Here is a 12,500-nt window from a genome sequence, read left to right on the forward strand (position 1 = left end):
ACGGACTAGAAAGGAACAAATCAATCTTTCTTTACATTCACCTCTTATCCACCACCTTCGTTCGAGAATCATCCCTTTGCGGTTTCCAGCGAATGGCACTTGGAGTGCCATTCTTGGTGTAGGACGTCACCATAAGTCACACGTTCACGCGAAAGGCAAATAACCGTCGCTTGCCACATGCTTATCTATGCGAGCCCACAAAGCCACCAGCCACTCCTCCACACTCACCTGTTGTTGCTGGTGCGGGTACGGCCGAATGCCAGCCAGGCTGGAGGATTCGCAGGAACTTCCTCCTGTACAGCGCCCGAGGGTGCTGGTTCCGGACCGGTTGCCAGTGGAAGAAGGTGGAGAACTCGACGAGCCCGGACTCACATCCTTGGGCGCATGCTGATTATACTGATGCATATGGTGATGATGGTGCTGATGATGGATGCTACCGGCAGATGCGTTGCTGTTGTTTCCGTTGCGTTGCTTAGGGAGCGTCGCGTAGCTGGGTGGTGGTTCGATCGATCGTTTTGATTTCACCGGTGACGGGCTAGGGAGGCTGGTGAGTGGGATTTCTGTCAAAAGCACAAAATGCGAAATAGTTGAAGTAGGTACCGCCATGGGCAGGAAGACAAGAAGTTACAACAGAAGAAACTCTTACCGGATTCATCAGGCGTCCCGTTACTGTCCGAAACGGAGGCGGATGTACCGCTCGTTGCACCACTGCCACCGTTCACGTTGGACGAACCGCTCTGCGATTTCCGTTTCGTGCGGTCACGCTGATAGTAAATTCCCGCAAAGATCAACATGTTGAGCAGAAGCAACAGACATCCGACGCCAACCGTGACCCCCAGTGCTGCCGTGTAGCTGATGTGGAGATGAGCAAACGAGATGAGTTCGGCATTAGATCACGCGAATCAACCGACAACCGACAACCGACACTAGCCCCCATACCTATAGTAATGTCGATTGGCAAGTTTCTCTAGCAGCTCTTCCTCCTCCTCTTCGCTTAGCACGTTGGAATTAGCATCTCCCGGTCCACCGTTGCCTTCCTGCAGTACTTCGCCCATGGTAGGATCCGGTGTGCATTCTGTACCGAACGATTCTTGCCGTGATTCCTGCGCATCGTTGATCAGTCCGTTCTGGTAAAGCGATTTCGGGCGACTGAAGGACTCTGCTCGCACCGTACCTACCGAAGACAACCATCCGTCACGGCGGTTAAGTAAACACGTTCGGCTCGTATACTCGCTTCGACGGATCCTAATGTGATGCTAATTTAAACATTGTTTCACGAGACCAACTAAGAACCTGGTGGCACGTAAGGACTCGAGCGGTGAGCGAGCAACATTATGGTTCACTCTTCATCGTGTTGCATGGTTTTAATGACACTAGCCGTAATTCGATCTTCTTCGGTTTACTGTTCAGTGGGTTTAAAGATAGTATCTCTTCCACAAATCAAATTTATAACAAATGCGTTATGTTTAAACTATGGAACAAAGCGCTTCTTCAAGTATAAATTTTATTTCTCTAGCACAAGATGAAAGCACCAAGTGAGGCTAATAAGAGTGTTGAGTTGCACCTGCTGTATGCTCACTGAGTCTGCGTGCGGCTGGAAGGTTCGCTGAAAGTTGGTTTCCGCAGTTGGTTGGCACGCTCTAGACCATGTAGGGCGCCTGCCGTCATTCATTGTATGGGAAAGTGACGAAGATTTTAGTTGCTGCCTGTGAAGCCGGTTTCATGAACCGAGGGGTCGCTTTCCGCTTCGATGCAAAACAACGAGCTGAGACGGAAACGATTCGTTGAATATCACTCGCTCGCGGCCTTACAACAACCGCCGTCTAACTCCTATGACGGATTGAAGGAGCACTCGAGCGCTTCCCACCTAACTCACTAAAACCTTCAAAGCATGAACCCAACTGGATCCAGAGGAAGTACCATTATTCACAGTTACCGGAAAAAAGGGTCGTAAACGGGTTGCTGTGCCAATCCTGAGCAGAACCGTAACCAAGAACGGCACTTGGTTACGTACAACTTTTACCGGGTGGCTAGTTACTGGTAAAGTGGCTCGCATCTCATTTTCCACTACAATAATGAAACAGAAACTGAATGTGACCAACCGCTAGACGACGAACATGAAACACGCTGTTTCGACTGTAGATAGCACAGAAGTTTTTGAAATTGATATTGCATGCAATTTCAAGCTTACACAAAGTAGATGCATACGACAATGCTCTTACACTATCACGTACATCACGTACTAGTGTTTTCGAAAAGAGTTTCACATATAAGGCTTTAGATTTAATGTTTGCTAGTGAGTTAAACATTGATTGGAGTGAGCGACTATTACCAACAAATGATCTGTGTTACAATTCGCATAGTTTCACCATCGACTACCACCAAACGGTACTTCGGCTAATCGATAAACTTTCTGGGCTAGTTTGGGTTTTGTTTCAATCTTCTTCGAAAGCCCTCAATTCTTCAACACGCGTCAGTATGGTGACACATGCGGCTGGTCGTTGTGCAAATCGACAAACTTTCTATTGAATGGAGGCAATCAGCAACGTCCATTATGCCTCTGCTGTGCATCTTGTTTGAAACTTTGATGTTGTGTAATCATCTGTATGAACGAAGTCATTTGTATAAATTGGAGAATAAAAGGAAAGAAAAAAAAATGGTTTTCTAAATGAAATTGGGAGGAACAGTAGTTGAACCTTAGAAATCCATTTGAGTTGATTCACATTGAGCAGGGACTAGGTTGATGGCTTCAAAGAAAAGCAATGGTTCACGGGTCGATAGAGCTTCTCCGTGGCTAAGTAGCTCTGGTAAATGTTTAAATAGAGGTGTGAGAACGTGTGTGGCCAATACTGTTGACTTAACTTTGTTTCGAGTTCAAAACTTTCGTCCTTGGCCCACTCAGCCATCCGATCGCCAGATTTATAGCACCCACTGATGGATCGCGGTCAGTGGCACCGATGAGAAGGAAAGGTTCCGTTGAAATAGTTTTTGGGAGTTGGCGAGGAAATCGGATGAAAGTTGGGGCCGCGTTCCCAAGTGACGAGTTCTTAACAAAGTTTCCTGCTTGATTTTCATGCGATTTCCTCGGACTCATCCTTGATGCTTTCAGTTCCACTTACCAGCATAATAGTGTGGTTCCCGTTCGCGGAAGTGATGGTGACGCATAGAAACTTCCGGATCACCCGGTCTGTGCAGTTGTGGTATCAGGTTCAACCATAGCGCCATCTTATGGCCCCGATAGTGGCTACGCATTTTGGGTTTCGTTGCTGAAACGAGAATTTAATTTACTGTAGGTGGTATTTTCGATGAACGTATTGGGAAAGAGAAATGCAGCCTTTTTACTTTCGCTGAAACATTTTCAATTGTGCGTAAATATAGCGATGAAAGAACGGAATTTATCGTGATACCGAGTATTACTTGAATGGAGTGAGCATCGATTGGGAAACGCACCTCGTAAATAATGCTGAAATTATGAATATGGAAATACTTTGCAAACATGGTTGGCCTTTAAGGTAGAAGCACTGTACAGTTTAAAAACTTGTGAAAAAAAGTCCCGGTGATCGCGGGGAAAATTATGGGCTGATGATTCAAAAAAGTTTCTCCATTCCTTATCTGCATGATATGGATTTCACTTTGGCGTTTCGTTCTTCATTCGCGGATGCGTAGTCTACTGGATATTTTCACTTGTTCGTACATGGCGTGCTGAGGCAGCAAGAATTTATGAAAATGCATTTTTCATCCCTGATGCGTCGACATGTCGGCCATGATTTATACCAAATGATCGTACGTTCAACACGCGTAGAAAACGAATTCACCCAATGAAACGAGAAACAATGTCCAAAGTTATGCTCTAAACGAAAATTCAGAAATCACTGAGCATCCGCTCTGTTTTGTCACTGACGAGCTGGAACAGAATGCTCAACAAAAAAAAACGGGTTGTCAGTTAGATTGTCTAACTCTCCTTCCGGTGTGAAGCGAATGGTCGGGACATATCCTCGCTTCAAAGATGACGAAGGTTTAGCATTACGTAAGGTCTCAATCTGGCGCTCCTACTAGAAGCGTATTCCGCATTCCGTTGAGAATACGATGTCGGAAGTGTCTGCTTCTCAATGTCGTCTCTTTGGTATCCTCCTTGCTTTGCGTGCTATCAACGAACTCTCCTGTGGCTCATGAACGGAAGGCCCAAGGAAGCTGAATTCCAAGCTAGAGGCTTCAAACACACGGAGTGGCTTTGATTAGCGAAACTATCACGTGTCGAACGTCACTCTGGAGGATGCTAAATGGGAATGGAATGAAAGATGGTTCCACGCTTTTTGTGAGCTTTCAGTTCAGTTTAGTCCAGCACATCCGTTTCATAAGCAAAAGTCGGAGAATGGTTTCACCGGATGTCGATTTGAATTCATCAGAGATGCACCAGCTGCTTTGAGGGATGAAAAGAGTGAAAAATACTCTCTTTCGATCAATTTCGTAGAGTAAAAAACGCATTCAATCCAATTACTGCTTCGAGAGCAGTTATCGTGGTTCTTGATGATCAATTTTGATCAAAGTTTTTTGTTCATACAAAGACTGTTAAATGATTACGATGCTCAAATGCATTTACGGAGGTAACGAAAGCATAACATTGAATACGGCGCTTGTATACTTTTGTCAATGCCAATCACAATTCAAAAGACCCTGCAAATCATTTCAGACGAATTCGTCTTCAATCGTTTGCTAACATTTTTTATCACTTATCTGTGCCACTCGGCAGCAACCTGCGTCACCATGCCTCACGTTTCCAATCCGTTTTCTAACAGCCTACGCTCTCGTAGGAAAATGCCAGATTCGTATCGCGAAATGAAACTTTCAATTTAGGGTAGGATGTGCGAATGCAGTAGCGAAAATCTATTCGCGCTATTTCAAACCAAATTGTGTTCAGCTGTTGTTGGACTAGCAGACATACAAGAAAGAACGGGCTTCTATCACAATCATGTCGCCGTCGTCGTCGTTGTCGTTGATACAGCAGATAATCCAGTGTCAGTTCAATGGTTGATCTGGTTCAGAAACGAGTTTTGCTGGGAAATCGTATAGAAGCTATTCGAAAGCAGAGCTTTACTAGAACGACATATTTTGAGCGTAGAAGGTACACAATATCTCGTGTGGATTTGGAGGAAGGTATTGAATTTCCTACAATTCCCAATAGAAAGACGAGCCTTGTCCGGGAACGTACGAATCTCGCGACGCGTGTTTCCGTTGCAATGATGCGGTTATAAGATGCACAAAGGATTCAACGCAACACCGAGTTAGATCGTTGGCAGACGGACTTTTGTGAATGCAATCCAAAAATCAAACCATATCATGGGGATTCTTTGAAATGAGAGAAGCCATGCATGCATTTAATGCAGACAAACATACCATGCGAATAACACAATATTATTGAACTCATACTATATATTTTAAATTATCCTAAAAAGTATAGTTTTGCCAACAGTTGTTTGTACATTTCTTTAAAAACAATTGGGAGCTTTGGTACCCTGTGTGTTCACTTATATACCGTCTGGTCACAAAATATGTTGTCATTTAAAATAACGTTCATGAAAGGTTGCGAAAACCACTTTAGCATTATGCCAGGCATTATTCAGTCTCTTGCCACGGCTGCTCGGCCGTCATGTCTATAAGCTGGTTGCTACTGATTGCATCATCAGAACAATCTGATGCCGTTTCCTTTTCATTTTGATGCTGTCTCATCAGTCATTCATCTTTCCCCGGTGCCTATTACCCTCACCGTACCCCGTAGGTGCTGCAAATTCATTGGGAGAAGGCAAAGGCTTCCTAGCACCAGCATATCGTCGTCACGCTCTTCCGTTCGCAGCGAAGCAAACGAACCAACCCCGGAGTAGATGTTTATTTTTCATTAGATTCTTTTCGGCTAATGAAAGATGCAAACACGAAATACGCCTCATTTCGTTTAGAGCGTTACTAGGGTTTCAATTATCATGCCGCTCCCATGGCCGAAGAACGTGCGTCCGGAGGATGGCGCTGTGGTAAGAACACGAACCAACCATCAGTCAGACGCATTAGTAAGTACCATTGTTTCTAGAGATCTTTTGGGGCTTTCACGCTTACCGATGCTGCTTTCTACTGTCGAAACTATGAAGATCTCTGCTGCTGTAGCCCTACGGTGGGTAGGCGGCATGGCGGTCGACGAAAAGTGCTCACCAGCATAGTGTGTTCACGTCCATTTTAAGCAACTCCATCGAATAGAATAGTGCTTGTGTTAAATGACATCAACAGTGAACCATAGGAAGTCGTTTCGTGAAAAATGTAAAACCAAAATGTAGGGCGTCATAAGATGGATGGACTTTTTTGTAGTTGGTACATTCAAGGCCACATAAATCGTTTTGCTGCATGTTCGTTCGTTGTAACTAGGCCCCATCAATCAGGCCAGTACTCTTGCCAGTCGAACGAACAGATTTACCAATCGATTTCTAGGTCAACTACTTGTTCTTTCTCTCTCTCTCTCTCTCTCTCTCTCTCTCTCTCTCTCTCTCTCTCTTTATCTCTGCTAAGTGTAGGTCTCAATTTGTTTTGCTTACGCCATTTTCGAAAAACGAGTGGAACGATCATTGTCACGGATCGACACAATCGGCATAATCAACGTTATTTATGAATGTTCAAAAGCAGAAAACCAGATTACAATTTATTTCCCTTTTCTCGCGATTGCTTCTGCAGCCATCGATACACACTCATGTGGAATGTAATGGCACAGAATGGAGCAATGTGTGCGGTACTTGAAGCTCGACTTTTTGTGCTGCTCGTTCGCAGCCGGTTGTTTGGAGATTTTTTGCGCGTGATTTGAAACTGGCACTAGACATCGAAACAACAACAACCACGCTTCCGTCACGGCATGACTGAAAAATGTTAAAAACCACTCCTGCTATGAGCCCGCTTCTCAGGCAGGCACGGGTGACCAAGGGACAAATGGTAGAGAAGATGCTATCAATTTCATGGCCACTTGAACACGGCCCAGTTGCCTCAATGGTACGACATTGCAAGCCTTCGCGAAAGGTCCTTGTCAGCAGAGCACCAACATTGTTTGAAGTTTCACAAGCCGCTGCCATATTGGAACCAAAAAAAAAGGGAGAAAAAATGTCGATAAAATCGATATCAATAAAGCGAATTAGAGAAGTCCGGCCGGATTGGTCGGACGGACGGATGATCAGGAGAAAAGTTTTCCGTTTAATTGTTTACCCCAAAGTTGACCATAAATCTTCGGATCCAGAGAGGACTTCCGTGGGTCAGCCTCTCATCGGATCTTGCTTGGTGACAAAAGGGACACCACAACTGGCCCCGGTTGCTGACTCGGGTGAAGTTGAACTCACTCACCTTTCACCTCCATCGAGAGTTTTGAACTTCTGTGAAGGACTTTCGGAAGAAAGGCAGTTCCAAGTTGTCGACACCCGGGTCGGGTCCCCTGGCGAACATTCGTCTTCGCCCTTCGCCAACGATGCCCGCAAAAAGTCTTAAGGCTTACAACCTCTAGACAACGCCTGATAGCCACAGAGAAAAAAGGGACCTCACAAAGGTATCAAGGAAATACATCTCTCGAGCAATACATGAGAGGCAAGTTCATCCTCATGCCGCTCATTGCCAGCAGCAAGTATAAGTTCTTTCCGTTTTCACCTTCTAGATCAACCTCATCGTGAACAACCCATCGAGCGTGGCCCTTCCGAGACGAACGAGTAAAGTAAATTTAAAAGAAGGGATCTGGAAGTCTAGCAGCTGGGTGGGCTTGGTCCCCGAGCGTCCCAAAAACCTTAACTTAACCGAAATCCCACAGCTCGTAGTTTTTCGCTGCCACCGGTCTCACAAGGGTCTCCAAAAGGCACATCACGCCATTGCCAGTGTCTCTGGATGCTGGTAAAGATTTTTGCTGCTCTACCGAAAGCACCAAGCCAAGGATGAAACAAAAACACAAAAAGACCACGAAACTGTACCGGGAAATGGTCTGCACGATGGCATGGTTTGTGCGCCCATTCTGCATTGGTTCTGCAATGCGCTGCCTCCCCCCCTCTCTCTATTTATCTCTCTCTCTCTCACTCTCTCTCTTTCTCTCTTTCTCTCTCTCTCTCTCTCTCTCTTTCTCGCTCTCTCTCTTTCTGTGTTTTGTGGTCCCGCACACACGTACACAGTCTAGTATGGTGTACTCAGTGATCCGATAAGAGCCTTATAACTAAATTGAATTTATCTCTCCGCTTTCCTCACTTCCCTTGGCCTTTTTATCCCCTCCAGAAGAAGGGGAAGCAAGTCCGGTTGCCCTTTGGCTGCATTTCGTTTTTTGGTTTTCCTTCGGTGTCACCCATTTTGATCATCTGATTTCTTTTACCTAAACGAGTGCGTAGAGTGCCAACCGGCGGTGCTGGTCACGGAAGAACAGATTTTTCCAAGACTCCACGGGACCTGCACGCAAGTGGGGTCCAACCCCAAGTGTGACTGCAAGCGACACAAATTATTCATGCCAAAATCGTGTCCTGTCTGGCCAGCCATACCGGGCAAGAAATGGGCTTCGCAGGAAGAAACGAGAGATACAAACGATCCCGCGACAATCATTTCAATCGATCTTTCTTCTTTCCTTTCCTTCTGCTTGATGCTAGGCTATAGTCACTTTGCCGTGATAGTGTCTCGCTAGCTTAATTCTAACTTACGACCCATGACCACCACCATCACTGGGTCCTGGGTTGGTCCGGGCAATGACGCATTCACGCACTCCGAGTACGATGGACGACGACGTGGTTGGAAGTAATTTATTGACTGCGAGATAAGTTCAAGCCGAGATCAGCGATGGTGACTGGAAAATTAAAGGAAACTCGTTGGACTCACTCGTTGAGGCGCTCATAGTTTGCATAATTCACTATAATGGACCTTTCCACCCAGGGTCGCTGGGCGGCGTGTTGAAAAATTGAAGAGCCTCACATACAGACACACACACACAGAGAGAGAGAAGAAACACTTACAGATGCTGAGATACTGCTGGGTGGTGGTTTCGTACGTTTCCCACGTGATCAGTCGGAAGCGGGTTCGTTCCTTGGCAGTGCCATAGTCCGGATGGAGCAACGGGATTTGCTGCTGTCCGGCCTCGTTTGGGTCGCCCGTTTTGCAGAAGTTGGTCACAAAGTTGAGCACCGCTTCGTTGACACCCATGTCCTGGCGCGAGTAGTTCTGTGGGAAAGCTGGTAGACCTTGCACCAGTGGTAGTCCAAAGATATAAGGCAGTTCCTCTCCCCTTACACTACCCAGACGCTGTGGGAACCAGAAAGGAAAAGAAAATCGTGAAAAAAAACCCAATGAGATAACGGATGATAACAAGCACGACTTGAAACAATGGCTGCGAGTCGTTGAGTAGCTTTTCAGATTGAGCGCCCGTTATCGTACCCGGGGCGATAAGAAACTCAAGTAAATCACGCCGAGTGGCATGGAGTTTTCCGAAATGAAAGGAGTAACGGAAGCTGGAGCGCACATACCGGAGATGCACCAAAGTTGTGGCTGCCGCTTTACTTATGGGTGTAATTTTTAACAAAACTTCTCCAAAGATTGAAAGCAGAACTTTTCCCTTACAAACTCACCTGTGGGTACTCGCTCTCCTTGCTCTGGTAACCAAAGTGAAACATGTACGTCTTGGCTCCGCGCCGGGCATGCAGATAGGCCACCTTTATGCTAGGCGCTACCGTGTGACCATCGCTTAGTGCTTCCATCGTCGAGTCCCTGTTATGGCGATGCGGGAAATTATGTAAAATCAAATGAAATTATTTAAGTACCCGCGAGGTAAAACAAAAACGCAGTTCAAAACAATAATTTGAATACGACGGAAACGACGGAAACGGTGCGAGAAGGGATGGACCTCTCCCAGCTTAGGCGAGAAATTAGACGCGATGGACGAAAATATTCGTCACGTCATCATCCTGAACCGGGAAGCCTCGACATTAGCAGGAGATTTAAAAATGGCCTTCGCGCCTCCAATTCCCATTATCAGAAGAAGATTTCGGGTCCAAGCGAGCCCCAAAGAAAACAAAAACCGTCAGCGAGAGAGTTCAGCGGTCACTTGGGTGTCTCCTCGGGGAAATAGGGAATACACAATGCTGCGAAGGTGGTGACAGGAAGCATTCGTCCAAAAAATGGAACGAAGCAAGCGTTGCTTTGGAAAAATAACTCGAAAGGAAAAAAAACACGATAATCCCTGAATGACTGGCAGCAACAGCAGCAGTAGCAGTGGTGCGAGAAATGAACGATTGCCATGCCGGAGAGTCTGGGATTTTATGAAGACTCTGTCCTTTCCCGTTCTTGTTGTGAGCCCTGGTTATCCTCACCGGAAGGATGCTTTTGCTACTGGGCAACATCCGTGGGAACTGCTCCGACTGTGCAGTCGTTGCGCCAGACGTCTTTTTGCCTGCGCTACAAGGAGCATTGTAGTAATGTGGGGCTGCCACACAGAAAACAATGTCACACGATTTAGATTGAACGGCTACCCCGAGGGGTGGAGAGCTTGGGGAATACGATCGCTTTTTAACCGTTCAGTGGCTTCCTTTCCATCTATCGCGCCCGGATGTGACTCGACTGATTTGTTTCATCGTCTTCGACACGGCTCCTTGGTGTCGATGATGATGATGGTGATGCTGGCAGTTGACACGAACATTGTGGGATCGGTAGAATAAATGCTTTCCCTCTGCCTGTCCACCGTGGATTTGTTTTCCCGCCCGTTTCATTCCCTAGCTAATTGAAGAAAATAGAGATTGAAATGTGTTGGAACGTTCCGTGCTTTCTGAAGCCTCGGCTTCGGCCTTGGTGCCGCTCTATATCGGAGCTTTTCAAAGGAAAGCTGTCGTTTGTCATGAGCACGATGAAGTTGTCGTGATTATGTCAAGCTGTCGGTGGATTCATTTGGCAGCTTTGTCAGCCTTCATTAGAGCGCAATATAGCTCACTATCGAGTAGGAAAACTCCACGGGGCATTTCGCCCGAGTCGTTTCGTTTCATCTGCATTCGCGATGTTTTTATTCGAGCACGGCGAGTACAAAATCAAACGTGCAGCATTCACTTTGATCAAAGTTAATAAACCAGAGCATCACATATGTGCAAAATGAAAAAAAATAGAAATTTGGGCAAACGCAGTAGCAATCGCATCGTTACCGGAATTTATGCGCATCGCAAAGGAGGCTGGGTTAAGTGGTTCGAATTCGGTGCGCTCATGACGAAGGACGAAAACCTCATTTCACGCTGTCGGATCATCGGGTCGATATGAACCGGAAGGGAACATTCAAGGGTGCGAGAAAGAGTCCGTGCTCGTGTGCTAGTAAGTACAGTTCGTGGGTAGGTCGCGTCAGGGTCGGGGTTAGTAATAATTTTTAGCCCTCCGAAGCCGCTGATTGATGACCTTGTGTTACTGTTTGCGTGTGTTGTGGGTGTGCTCTTCGGGTGTGTTTACGCGCGCGTGACGAGCTTACTGGCTCGGCCAACAAAGTTTTATCCCAATCACGATTGATATTATGCGTTTTTTCTCTCCCACTCCCTCTCTCTCTCTCTCTCACTCCCTCTCTCTCTCCGTCTCACTTGTGTTGTTCCAGGAAGGAGGACCACGATCAAGAGGTCACTCGATTTCGGGTGAGGAAAAATGGGTATTAATATTTATTGCTACTCTATGCCCTTGCTTTCGCCATGGCGGTTGTGACCCTCTGCCCGTAAGCGCTGTGACAAATGAGCGAGAATTATTCACATCACGAACAAAACTCTTGCACACTCATGCCAGATTAACGAGGATATGTGTGTGCCTGATGCATATCAGCAGCCTGGTATGGAATCCCTCTGATTGGGGTTTAGGGTTATTTGTTATTTTAATTGTAGCTCAAAAGGGCCAAAATCAGTATCTGGTTTCACTGGAGGCCATCGCGATATCTACACTCGTCCCTTACTAAGCAAATTTGCTCTATTACTATTCGATCATTTGGTCATGTTAACGTCGCGTATTTTAAAGCTGTTTCATAAAGTTTGTAGCATTGTGTGCTTAACTACATGAGCAACATAGTTGATCCAGGAATTTTAGGTACAAACACATGTTTGTTGGAATTGAGGTCGATCCCAGCAGCAATCACCATTTGACAATAATATAATTGAACCCCATGAGCAAATCTCTGTTTCTGGATGATTACGGGGAAACCGTCCGCTGGGACGGATTTTGAAAATTTGAAGTAATTTCGTTGCGTTTCCCAATTGCGTTCCTGAGCACATACCAAACCCCATCGGAGAATCGGGGCAGGAACACGACCAACCAGCCGGCAGGGCTGGGGCTTGTTGTAGTGCTTGCTCTCAATTTGATCAAACCATGACTACCGACAATCATCCCACTTAACAGAAGCCCCCCCCCCCCCCCTTCTCCCTGCCTTCGCCACACTTCCCCATTCCGGTGAGCTGGCCACTGGCTGATTGCTGCATGCTCCCAGCATGCTGCTTGTGCACATCACATTAGCTACC

At 46.3% G+C, this 12,500-nt stretch overlaps 1 protein-coding gene across 1 annotated transcript in view; it reads right to left on the reverse strand.

The window, feature by feature from the left end:
• Positions 1-12,500, reverse strand: part of LOC125953323 (neuroligin-4, X-linked-like) — an 80,990-nt gene that overhangs the window by 6,445 nt on the left and 62,045 nt on the right. The window contains exons 11-16 of the mRNA XM_049682806.1: positions 9,603-9,741; positions 8,994-9,279; positions 3,120-3,266; positions 940-1,174; positions 647-852; positions 229-560 (exon numbers count right to left, since the gene is read on the reverse strand). Coding sequence (XP_049538763.1) covers positions 229-560; positions 647-852; positions 940-1,174; positions 3,120-3,266; positions 8,994-9,279; positions 9,603-9,741 — 1,345 coding nt within the window. The remainder of the gene's footprint in view (positions 1-228; positions 561-646; positions 853-939; positions 1,175-3,119; positions 3,267-8,993; positions 9,280-9,602; positions 9,742-12,500) is intronic.

This window comes from Anopheles darlingi, chromosome 3 (genome assembly GCF_943734745.1).
Source record: "Anopheles darlingi chromosome 3, idAnoDarlMG_H_01, whole genome shotgun sequence".
In the NCBI taxonomy this organism is placed as follows: Eukaryota; Metazoa; Arthropoda; class Insecta; order Diptera; family Culicidae; genus Anopheles; species Anopheles darlingi.